Genomic DNA, 13530 nt, shown 5'->3' with positions numbered 1-13530 from the left:
ATCACAGTTTGGGAAAAAAAAAGTTATTGACTTTGTGTCCTGACTATTCATACTAAATTTTCTCTAAAATCTCGTCATAACAGTTTACTGGGACCTGAACCGGAATTAATCAAATGCTTTAGAAATTAGTAAGTTCTGCACAGGTCGAAGATTTTTCAGCAGAAAACAAAAGTAAAAATACAACGAATATATTTATTCTAGGTGGTGCTGACACCCTTTTTGAAATACGAGATAAAACCCAACCAACTATTTACAACACCCAAGCACTTGATCGTGAAAGTCCTGAACATCAAGGCTTGTACGTTCTTGTTCTTGCTGTTGATACTGGCTGTGATATTGATCCAGGTCCAGTTACAGATGAGGAAGATAGACTTGACATCGTAAGAATAAATATAATTGTAAGTATCAATTAATTTATTGCTAAAATACAACTACTAACAACTCACTGCAGCACCAAGCCACCTGAGGCCAACACAGCTAAGCACGTCCCTCCTCCATCCCATTAGTGCTAAAATGCTACCTTTTTTACTATAATGTATTCTGATGTACCCGGCTGAGTCACCAGTATACAGAAAGTCATTTTTTTCTTTTTATCTCAAACTTCTGTGAATTTATTGATCCTACAGTTGGAAGAATCAACAATTGGCTTTAAAGGAGCTGTCCCCAGGTAGATGGTTATAGATGGATATAGAGAGCCAAACAGAGTTGCTCTGGATTAATATTTCCCATGTATTACCAAGTCAAGCAATCACAGCGAAATATAACGTACAACTTTGAATTTTCCACTTTTCAAACGGTAGCCTAAGAAGAGAAAGCTCCATAGACGGAAGTGTGTAGATGTACTTGTAGAAGACAGTCACAAGTGTTATGTCAAACTTTTTCTTTAAAAGTAGCAATTATTCTATTGGTGTACGACAGCCTGCTTAATTAGCCTAATGCAGATCCTCTGATGTGGAGTGAATGTTTGAAGTTCCGACATAAAGTGGATACCCATATCTGGTAACGGTATTTGTAGTATATCTAAGATGATCAGTCTGGAAGAAAGAAGGATATTGGACTAAAGACTAACTTCTAGCTTTTTAGTGTGACCCAACTCAGATCTAATATAAGCGGGTACCTACAGAAAATTTGTATAAATAAAAATTGATTTCTTAGTAATTTCTTATCTTTTTTTCTTATTTATTTTTCTAGCCACCCCCCCCTGTTTCTGAAGTAAGTTAAAATTCCTTGCTGGTATTGTTTATTACGTATGACACTTCGCTCTGGCTTAGTTCTCGGCTGCTAAAGAGGTGTGGGTAATTGTTGGCCACCCTCGTTTTTGTGGTTCTGCATTTTTTTCTTTTTTCCTCTCTGGTTTCCTGGCTATAGATTCTTTGCTGGGTTGATAAGATGGTATGTTTGTCTTTAATTGTTTAAATCCATTATTATGTTTTTTATTGAATTAATCTGTCCATATATCTGTGTCACATATTTTGACAAACGGTGCTTGTTTGATAATACTTTATTTTAAAGTAATAAGTTTATGGAAAAAGTTTATTTTGTATTTTTAAATGTAATACGTTTTTATTCCCCACTTTGAATATATTCTGTAGCATTTATATATACAAAATCCAATTTTATGAGTGTCAGGTGTCCTGTATGCATTACTACACTAATCACTCGATCCTCAATAAACTTTAAGAAGTTGAGTACACTCTTGCGAAGGTTTTAGTTATCAGATCCTCCCCCCCCCCCTTTCATGGCCCTTTTAATACTTTTCAAGTTTAAAAGTACTAAACAAAAGAGTGCTGAATAAAAGTACTAAATAGCGATAAGAATAAAAGGATAATATAAAAACCAAACCTTAAAACAAACACTAAAACTAAAATAGGGAGACCCTCTCAAAGCAAAAGTGAAGGAGACCCTCTCCCCTTTGCTTTGAGAGGGCCTTCCTATTTTATTTTCGTTTTTTTAGGGTTTAGTTTTTATATCTGCACTGAGGACGGTCAATCGTAGGTCTTGACCGAAATATTTGCATTGTAATCTGCGTTATTTTTTACTGGCTGTTATTATCCTCGTTTCTCTCGTCTTTACGAGAAATTCTCTGCAGGGGAATTTTCCGGGGGAAAATTTTCCTTGAATCTTCCTTCTTTTAATATCGTAGCAGCGCATGACTGGTAAGCTAGTTTTAAAAAAATATTTTCACATCTTCTACCATCCCTGCTAAGAACCGTGCAAAAATAGCATATACCTATTATTTTTGGATTGTTATCCAAGGTAAAGATAGCTGAACTTATCTTTTTTCATTCCCCAGAAGCAATCTTATCTGTCTAAAACTGAAGATGCATAGAATGCATTCAGTTATTTCGAGTTTTTTATTCTCTCGCTGCAACTATCGTCTCTACCCAACTCCATATAACAATAATATATGCTATCATGATCTATTTAATTCACAGTAATCTGACATAGACTGTGTCAATGGGATACTTGGGATCATATTTGAGCTGTAGCAATTCAAAAGGTGTCAGGTTGCAATATTACACGACATACATTTACAGGAGAGAAAAAAAAAACCAAAAATACGATTCGGATTTTTATTTTGAATGACAAGCAGTTGTTTATACGAAGCTGTTTATAACTCAAATATACAGAAAAAAAAAGTTTGATTCCAAATATTTCTTTATATAGGCCTAACTATTTCTATTGGTGAAAAAAGGAGGTGTAGTGCATTTTGGGAAAAAAGGTATTCTAAGTGCTTCGATCATTGCAGAATTTGCGTATCAGCTACATGTGCATCGCTTTATGTCATATGTACTCAAATATGCAGCACTGTTATTAGTCTCAATGTCCAATAGTCATAACCACAATTTTTTTGCGCTCTTTTGTTTCCAAAAACATAGCATTTGCGTATCAGAAATTTATATCACCTTTAAGTGGCTAGCTGACATTACTGGTAAATACATTAGGTAAAATTAATGATAAATTTCAAATGCAAATGTAGCCTGTTAAGATATTCTCTATGCTTGCATGGAGTTTACTCTCCTCTGATATGTCTTGCCCTTGCTTTGCTGATGCAGTCAGCGTGGCTTACAGCCCACGAGTCCCTGAAAGCATAGTCTGATGGCGAGTAACTGCTGACAAATAAGTGAGGTAAGAGATTAATAATAGCTTGGTCTCCTGCATGGGTGCCAATAAGGGGAACATGGGGCAGCCCCCTGGCTGAATGATGCTGCCTTATATTTTATATCTTTGTTTTGAGATATCTATTATACAGCATTGGAAGTCCATATTAGACCAGGTAAGCCACCCCCCTAAAATTCAGCTTATGGATGCCCAGAGTGTCCTGAGCTGATTATTTAGTATGTTTACTTTGACGTGAAGGCTTTTAGATGGGATTCCCTTTTATTAGATACAACTCTAGGCTTAGAAGCTATAAGTGTATAGTCCTGTTTTTCCAGGCTAGTTGGAGATAGTCTGCCTGTTTACAGTTTTTCTACTGGACACCCCCCCCCCCTCCACATCTTCCCAAGTTTTCTGGGCCAATTAAAATTGGCTTTGGATCTTGGGTTATTAGTTGGTAGCCCCTTCCACCATTGGTGAAACTAAAACAAGTGCCAACCAGAATGGACACTAAAAGTACCATCACTTTCTGAGTCTAATGAACAACCGCTTCCCTTTCATACCTTAGAAAGGGCTATTTTAGAAAATAATGGGGACAACATTAACACTATTCAACCGTATTGATTTTTTTAACATGACACTTAAAAAAAAGTGGAACAGTTATTTACACTATTAATGAAACAAAACAAATAGTCGGATTACGGCCATGAAGTTCTGGGATGGTGTGATCTCTAGGTTTACGACTCACAGTTTATCGGACTGCAGACCTGCGGTTTCGGTGGCGTATTTTCCGTCCTCAGCCTTGGCTGCTATTGGTGCGTTCTTTTCTCTTGAAGTTGCGATTAGAAGGATCAATATGACATGGATTAAGAGTATCAACACTTGAGTGGAGTGAGGGATGTGGGAAGGTGGGGGTATTTTTAGTTGGAATAGAGGTGATTGAATTTATGTGAATTGGTGTGTTGGTTAAAGCATGGGATTGGAAGTGTAGGTGGTAGGTAGACTGAAATACAAGTTACCAAAATCTTGATGAGAAAATGGCTTTGTTCCACAAAAACCAGATTGACAAATATCAAACTTGTTTCCCTGAAAAAAAAATTAAAAAGTGCTCCAGTGATAAACTATTTATTAACCAAACTATAAAAACACTAATTAGAACCAAATTGAAGCTTTTCAAAAATGGTAAACCAGATGAAGCCAATAAACTAAGAAAATCAATTAAAAGAGAAATTCGCAAATTGGCACAATCGTACTACAAAAATGAGGTCGAAGTATTGTTCACTAATAAACCAAAAAACTGGTATTCTGAGGTGAAAAAGCTATGTGGCAGGAGATTTGAACAGCTTAGCTTCAATCTACCCGAGTCCCCTGATATTACTGTCAATAATCTCAATAAATTCCTCGCTTCCATTGTCCAGAGCCTTCCACCACTGTCTGACCAATTACCATCAGGAGCCCTTTCCCCTTCTTTACCCACTGTTTCCCCGTCTGAGATAGAAAGAAGAATTCAAAAACTAAGAAAGACAAATATTTGTCCTTTGGATATCCGCTGTCCTCTTATTAGTGCCTTCGGTGATTTCTTGTCTAAACCCTTGTTTTTCCTGTTTAACAAAATTACCGAGTCTGGGCAAATTCCTACAATTTGGAAACAGGGTTTCATAACCCCATTGAAAAAGAAAAACGGAAAGCCTGGTTTTGAAGGCGTTCGGCCCATAACTCTTACTCTTATTTTCTCGAAACTTTATGAAGGATTACTTGCAGATTGGCTAAAGGAAAAAATCCTACCTCTTACTGTCTTGAAACAATTTGGGAACCTAAAATCCACCTCTACTTCCCATTACCTCATTTCTTTTATTGATCAGATCGGGAAAACCCTTGAAAAACTTAATTCCTGGCTAAATTTAATTCCTATCGACCATCCGAAGGCATTCGACCTTGTTAACCACAGTATTTTAATTGAGAAACTTGTCAACGAGTTCAATATAGATCCCTTACTGGTGAAATTAGTTGCCTCCTTCTTAACAAATAGAATGCAAGTTGTTAAATACCAAAACCATTATTCAAATCCTCTCCCTGTCCACAACGGCATACCCCAATGTACTCTTCTAGGTCCCCTCCTTTTTTCAGTAATGATTAACATCCTCGCAAAGGAATTTCCTGACCGATGGACATTTGTTGATGACCTAAGGGTTGTTTAAACTTGATTCATAAATTTAATAAGTGACCCTATGAGTATCCTAAATGAAATTGGAGATGAGGCCTCAGACTTGGACATGACAGTAAGCCTTTGAGTCCATGATAATGCCAATTTGTTTCCTCAAATCCTCACCCCATTTTCTTAATCCTATCTCTCCTTAAATTTCTGCGTCCTCCTTTAAATTACTTGGCGTCACAATTTCTTCAAATTTAAAGTGGGATATCCATGTTATAGATCTCATCCCTAGAGCAAATGTGTCTATCGCCCTCCTTAAGCTCCTAAATAAATTCAGCATCCCCTCTTCCCACTCCTTACAAATTTACATGTCTTTTGTCCGCCCGCATCTAGAATATGCTTGTCCAGTTTGGCACCCTGGTATCTCTCGTGAAGAATTGGAAAAAATTGAATCAATTCAAAAAAGGGCCTTGCAAATAATTTTCAAAGAAGGCAAGGTGCCATACTCGCTGCTCCTAAAAAAGCTAGTCTGAAAACCCTGGAGCAAAGGAGGATTTCGTTGTGCCTCCGTTTTGCAAAAATGCCATAACAAACCCTCGGACGGCAAGTATTTTCCCCAAATGTCACTCCCCATCCAGATTACGGCCGCCTCGAGCTGTTTCTGAGCCCGTCCCTGCTTTGTCCCCCATTCGCTGCGTTACTTCCAGATACGAAAGAGCTTTTATCCCCTTCATTACAGAAAAAATAAATAAAATGTCTCAATAGTTTCTTTCTCCCCCCCTCTTTTTTTTATTAGCTGATGGTACTGCCCAGGTTCTTGCACTCAATTTCTTGCCCCCCCCCTTTTTTTTTTGACCAGTTTTTATTGCTTTTAACTCTTTTATTGATTTACTGTAGTTGAATTATTGACATTTTATTAGTATCCCTTTTAATTTAATTGCATTTATGTCTCGCTCTAAGTTTAGTTTGACTAGTTTTTAATGCATTTATGTCTCGCTCTAAGTTTAGTTTGACCAGTTTTTATCTTTTTAATTTTTTAATTGACTTTTTACAGTTTTAATTATTGACTTTTAAATGATTGTTCATTATGGGTTTCTCTATTTTGTTGTTGTTCTTTGCATTTTTAGTGTAACCATTTATATTGTCGACTCCAAAGTCCGAATTCGGTCCGTTATTGGCTTGTGATAGCGATTTTTTAAAATAAATATCTTATCTCTTATCTATCTTACCATTCTTAATTCACTTCAATTTGTAATTCTTTCTCACTAGAATTTTTTTTCATAGCGCCATTTTAAAATCCGGTTACTATGGCCCGTTGTTCACTCTTTACTAAGTTGCAATTATCTTTGCTGAGAGTCTTATGGGTAGATATCCAACGACCTTCAAGCCCTCAAGATTCTATGGTCTTTTGCTTCATTCATTTTCCATCTTTAGATTTGTTTTGGGATTAGCAGGTGGTTTTAATTTTTGGTGGAGATTTTTTGCAACAGAGTTTGGCCAGAAGAGCTTGAGGACTCCACAGCAGTATATTCACGCTACTAAAAAATTATACATCTGAATCCAGGCCATGCTCTACCTAAATGTTTCTAGCAATTGTTTTGATGTCTGCACAATTCATAGCTTGATCTTTCGCGGTCGTAATATATTTTTGAAGTGACCCTATACCCTTTTTGTTCTCTTCTTATCAAAGTATAATCACCTACGGAACAAGTACTGCCAAAACCTATCCTCTCCACACAAAAAAAGTGACCCTTTGTATACCTATGCGAACCTGGCAACTAAAAACCGTAGTTACACAATTCATCCCGGTCACTCGTCGCCTGAACCACGCTCTAGCATAATTATTGGCCGGAATAAAGTACTTTGGCTTGGAGCAATTAAGTAGTAAAGACTTTTGTGTCTAGAGGTACTGAGGTACGCGGGGTTGCTTTCGGGCAATTGTTTTAGTACTCGCACCGTAGGTAATTATACTTTGCTGCTTATTAGCTATCCATGCCACCCCCCGAAAATAACCACCAGAGGCAGTTCATACCCCTGCACCCCCTAAGTTACGCCATTGCTTCAACCCACTCTCTAGTTAGTTCGAGCTGCTCCTTGGTTGCCAGATTTTTGGAATAAACAAACATTCTTGCTTTGGCACTTTCATAATGTTGCCACTTCTAGATTTTGAAGTCATAATACAGGAGTAGATTATTTTTTTTAAGAGCAGACCCATTTAGAAAGTCTAGGGTGTTCAATCAGTAGTTACCTGGAAATTTATTGTCGCTTTTCTAGTGATGATTGTACCGTGCAATGGTTTTAATAATTCTATTAAATTAAATATTTAAATAAAAATATTTAATAGCACAAAAGATGAAGAAAGTATTTTTGAAGAGCAGACACATTTGGAGCGTCAATTGTTTCTAGCAATGTATTATGCAAAGATTTTTAATATTTTGAATAATAGAACTTAGCTATGTAGCGGTGAAGGTGGGGACACTCTATATTTTCTTTGTAAATAAATGGAAGAAAAGCATTGTGTAGAAAAAGATCCTTAAAGGAAGGGTTTAATAGATCTTGAAGACGCTTCACTAAATTCCAGTTGAAAAGTATTTCGTGTTTCTTTAGGAATGATTATCATATGTTTAGATTTGTAGTGTTTCTATGTAAGAATTACCATCCCTCTATAAGGTAAGGGTGAATGTACAACATGTCTTGAACGTAAATGCATGAAGGAAGAAGATGGAAAAGATTGGATATCAGCATGTTCCAAGGTCCTGACTCATTCAGAGTATAGGAGATGTTTCTTTAGGGGTCTGTGGAAGATCAACGGTTACTTCTGGCAACACGTGTAGACATCTTCAAAAAAATTATAATTGTATTACGTTAACCAAAACACATAAATCATTAATAATGAAAATGAAACTAATCCATGTGCTTAGAACGATTACATAGGAAATATTTTATTTCAAGGCTTTTATTTTCTAGGTCGACGACGTAAACGATGAAACACCTGACTTCCGTGGATCGGTAACGGCTGGGTTAACACCGGATTATAAAAATGGTGACGAAGTTACAACATTGTTAGCATACGATCCAGATTTAAATGATCGAATAACTTACGCAATTATCAGTGAAGTGGAGGCATCACATCCATCCATCTCTGACTATGCAAATCCCTTTGATTTGAATCAAAATACTGGTGTTTTGAAAGTTTTGTTTACACCAACTGCTTCCATGACTGGGTATTTTAGTTTCAGCGTTTCTGCGACGGATTTAGGTAAAGTCACTAAAAATATATCCTTGTCTATATAAAATACCGCTAGAATTAAAAAAAACAATATATTTTCTAATTTCTTGAAGCACATTGGCCTGCCATAACATAAGGAAAGAAAACTATCAAAAATGGGGTTTTTGAAGGTCAAACAAAAATACTGAAGAAACAAACAAAGCGAATATTTCAAGATAACAACCGCTTCTCTTCTTCAGCGCGAACAAAATAATATAAACAAGGAAAATGCCGAAGAAAAAAAAACAAAAAAAAACGCGGAAAGTCAACAAAACCAATTAAAAATCACTGGAAAAACCGGCCAAAAAATTAAAAGATAAATAAAAATCAATCAAAGACGAAATTACAATACTTAAAATCAAATACCTAACAACCATAAAGTGGGTCATTCGCCAACATCTGTGATTTGCACAAAATCCAAAAATTCTGAACTGCCATTGGCGGATACTAACGAACAACTGAGAAATAAAATAAAAAATCATTCACATAAACAAATGAACCAACAATTAAATAAATCGGATAACTAGGTCAACTTATTTCTGATCTTACCAATTGCATTTCTTGCAGACACCCTTTAAGACCTAAGGGGTTGTTGACGTGTTTGGTTTTGTGATTGGGAAGGTGGTTCAAGGTTTATATCAGGGACTACTAAAGTATCGGCTTCTCTTTTGAGAATACCGAAATACGACTCATTTATTCTTAAATCACCTGAACCTCTGTTCAAAGCAAGACCTAAATGTTGGCATTCATAAATCTCAACAGCTTCTCTGTAATGCTGGACAATACCTTTGTCATATGAAATTAGACTAGCTTGGTCTGATTGGCTACCTTGGTTAGTCTTGGTTATACTATAAAATAGTATGGTGTGGGTAATCAAATATGTGTTCTGCAAGGGTAAAGTTAAAATTCTCTGTTTTTTTCCACTTTTTAAGGGACTCCTTAATTGAGGTAGAGTGCTGAGTTAATCTATCCGTAAGTCGCTAATCGGTTCTTCCGATGCACCAAAGACCACAACAGCAAGGAATTCTGTAGACACCAGAGTTTTCACCTATCGTCTTTACCTTGATAAGTTTGGGAACTGATAGTTTTTCTGGGTCTATAGTAAGTTTAAATGTTATTTTTTCTTAGATTTTGGAAATGCGGTTTGAAACCCCTTTAACATGCGGGAGACCAATATAAACTGAATTTTCCCTTTGATTTACGTTTACTGTGTCACTATCTGATAATTTTTAATACGTTTTGCAATTACAGAATTTATTAAACTAATTGGATAACCCTTCCCAAATAAAATATCTCTAAGGGGTTTGAGCTCTGAATCCAGAAAACATGGTGAACAAACTTACAATACTTTGTCAACTAGAAAAGTGACCACTCATCTTTTCACAGCAGGAGAATGATTAGAGGAATAATTTAAGTAACGGTCACTATGTGTGGGTCTTCTATAGACCCCAAACTCGAAAAATGTATCATTTCAGGGAACCAGGTCATCTAAGAAAGGAAGACGCCTCTCTACAGCTGATTCCAAATTTAAGTTTTGGATCCAAGGAGTTGAGCAACTGAAGGAAAAACCCCAGAGATTCGTCACCATGCTCCCACAAATAAAAAATATTATCTTTAAAAATTTTTGGCTGTTTTTTTCATTGGTTTTTAATTGGTTTTGTCAAATTTCCGCGTTTGTTTTTTATTTGGCATTTCCTTGTTTATATTATGTTGTTCGCGGTGAAGAAGAGAGGTGGTTGTTCTCTCGAAATATTCGCTTTGTGTATTTCTTCAGTATTTTTGTTTGGCCTTTAAAATTCCCATTTTTGATCATTTTCTTTCTTTGTGATACTCAATCTACGTTCCTATATCCTACTTTTGACAGATGTCCAATCAAATATGTTTTTGTTGTTTTTGTTTTTTTTTTCAACTAAGCTCGTTACTTTTTTTAAAATATTGTTATTTAGTATTGTATAAAACTGTTACTTCTGTGCCTCTACTGGTTTACTAAAATCTTATATGACTAGGCTCCAAATAATAGTGAAACTTTATTCGAAGATGCGAGACATAAAATTTAATATTCGCGCTTGGAAATATTGGATTGGCTACTTTGACTTTTAAAACAAAGCGAGTGGAGTAAATCGTCATTTAAAAGGAAAACAAAACATAAAGACACGCAAAACAAATTAATCATATGCTTCTGACAAAATCACAAAACAACCAGATTAAATAAAGACGAAAGAACGAGACAGACACATAAACAAATTCTACGTTTTAAATTTCTTAAGCACCTCAAACAATAACATTTATTAATGGCGGACCTGATTCAATCAGCAGCAAAAGACAAGTATATTACCTGCAAATTAAATAGTATTTTTATTCTCTTTGGTCTAGTATGAAAAAATTTTTTGTGCAATAGGGGGGGGGGTCGTGATTTTGCTTGGATATGCTCCAGATTTTGGTGAGTTATCTTTTAGACTCCATTTTGACGAAACACTTCATTTTTCAACTGAATTTGATTTTTTGAAAATAAGTGAATGACAAAAAGACTCATAACAACAAAAATAAAATATTCCATTGGCTCTTAAACAGGAAGAGGCTGACTATGAGCCCTGGCCCCTGGGTCACCGATTAACTCATTTACAAGTTTTAAGCTCCCCTATTTACTTCCGACAAAGACAGGGTCTAGATCCCTAGAATAACTTTAGTAACTTACGCTTGGCTGAGGAGCCCATGGCCATACAAGAACAAAATAGGTTAATAAAATAGAAAGAAAGAAAAAAGGAAAAAATGAGGTGATACTGGTGATAAATAGTTGCTCATAATTTATATTTCTTTTAGCTTCAAAAGAGATGGAAGAACCACTGGTTACCACTCTATTGCATTTCCCACTAGGCTGCGCCCATAGCTCTCCTTTCAACTTTCAGCAATTGTGTTGGCTACTTTCCAAATATCTAAGTTTTTAAAACTTAGCTCTTAGAGACACAAAATAAACAGGACCTAAAATTATTCCCTTTTTTTAGTTGGCCATGTAGGCACAACTAATGCAAAGATATATATGGTTGGCTCAGAGAATGAATATCTGATGATTTTTGACAACGATGTTAAAGAGGTAGAGCCCCTTAGAAATGAAGTAAGTTTTCCAATATTAAATTTATCAGCAAGTCTTTTAGATCATCTTTTATTTGGCATTCATAATCACTAAAGTTATATTCAGTGCTTTGGAGTAAATGTTAGATTTAGGCCTAGTGTTATTCACTCATTCGGTTTCATTTCTCTCAAATATTATTCCCTGTAGAATTTACGGCTCTTTGAAAAGAGTAAAACTTGTCCCAGTGAATTGTAACTCAAATGGATGCCCAAACTCAAGAAAGGGATTACACTTGCGGTAGAGTGTGGGTGGCTAATGCCTTGAGTAATGAAATGAAAAGTCCTTGGCGTAGTAATGAAAAACTCATCAAATATTTATCAAAAATGAATACTTTTTAGAAAGTAAGTGAAACAGTTTACTTCTTGTCATCTTATTTCTCCGCCATGAGCAAAGTTCGAAACATAGTCCCCAAAAATGAGGGAAGAGGTGGTACAATTTTCACGCCGTCGTATTTTGGAGAATTTAGCTAAACAGAAAAGTCATCAATCCTTACAAACAACTTTTTTTTATTTAATTCCATTTGCTAACAAAAACTGAACATAACCCCATCCCCACCAAATGACACGGCATAATATGAAGTAGAGACAATTAAATAAATCCACAAAATAAAAACAATAAATTTACTTTTTTCTCAGAAGGAGTTAAGAAAAGCATGAGTACATTATCATGTACCCTGCCACCACTAACTTAATGTTCAACACTCAGCTCCTTCCTTAATACATATTAATCAAAATAATGATAGCAATACTCATGGTTGAATACCATTTTATTCAATCAATTATTTATCCTATTAGCTTAATCATTAAGGCCATATTTAGAAAACAATTAATTTTTCAGCCTTTTAAATTCCCTTACATCACAACTAGTTTCATCACAATATCCCTATCACACACTCCATCCCAGTCTTTATTTAAATAAGTAAGCTTTGATTTTTGATTTAGCAATTTCCTCGTCAAAAGTCAAAAGAGACTGTTAAATTGTCAAAATAGCAGCTATCTCTGAAATATATAAGACAATTTATCTTTCAAAGTGATTTACAGGGAATTTGGCCCATTAAATCCCTCTTCCAATGTCTTACACTTCTATTCCTCCTCAGAAAAGATGAAAATAATATACCAGACCTCCTGGTATTTCCTTTTTTCTGTGCAGTGGACGACTGTAGAAAACTTCTTTCCGTCCCATTTTTTGGATGAGATTTTTTCTGTTAAAAATCAGTCAATCAAAATAACAATTTGTCCAAATGCTCGGTTTTTATGACTATGAGGCTATTATTGCAATATTAGCATCTCAAGAAAACGTGGCCTGTTGCCTGAATTGTTCACAAAGCTTCCCATATACTCAACGTTTTGATTTAAATGCTTTTGAGCCTGTTAATTACTAAACTATTGTTTTAATAGAAACCAAAAACAAAACACAATGCGTGCATCCTCCATAAATATTGCTTGGTTTTAACCAAAGTTGGTAAATAATAGTTTTTTAAGTCACTAATTATAAATATGAGGAAGTAGAGGGGGGATAAAACATATTTGGGTTGATTATATTGAAACTTGAGTGAAAAAACTAAGTTTTCATTATTAGCCTATGCATTTTAAGATACTTGCACAATTTATCTCAAAGTTAGATTTCATCATTTAAAATGTCAATTTATTTTACCTCCGACGATCCTTTTTTAGCTTAATATCTTGCTTTACAAAGTAGTATTATTCCTATAAATAAGATTCAAACTCTAAATACAGTCAAGTATTCAATAAAGCAAGGTACCTTTGATGACTTTTCAAAAATTTAGTCTGAAGTTTTACAAAAATTTGAAATTTGTCAGATTTTTTCATATTGCAGTCGGATTGTTACTTGGCACAGGCAAGAAATGAGCCTGAAGTACTA

At 35.3% G+C, this 13530-nt stretch overlaps 1 protein-coding gene across 1 annotated transcript in view; it reads left to right on the top strand.

Annotated features, from left to right (window-relative positions):
* Nucleotides 1–13530, top strand: part of LOC148952353 (cadherin-AgCad1-like) — a 229081-nt gene that overhangs the window by 173650 nt on the left and 41901 nt on the right. Inside the window, exons 23-25 of the mRNA XM_089089826.1 lie at nt 202–398; nt 8219–8510; nt 11522–11631. Coding sequence (XP_088945952.1) covers nt 202–398; nt 8219–8510; nt 11522–11631 — 599 coding nt within the window. The remainder of the gene's footprint in view (nt 1–201; nt 399–8218; nt 8511–11521; nt 11632–13530) is intronic.

The sequence above is a fragment of the Artemia sp. Qi Xiang Cuo genome, chromosome 5, assembly GCF_049724085.1.
Source record: "Artemia sp. Qi Xiang Cuo chromosome 5, ASM4972408v1, whole genome shotgun sequence".
In the NCBI taxonomy this organism is placed as follows: Eukaryota; Metazoa; Arthropoda; class Branchiopoda; order Anostraca; family Artemiidae; genus Artemia; species Artemia sp. Qi Xiang Cuo.
Note: the sequence above shows the minus strand (reverse complement) of the source record. Positions and strands in the feature narration are given on the sequence as shown.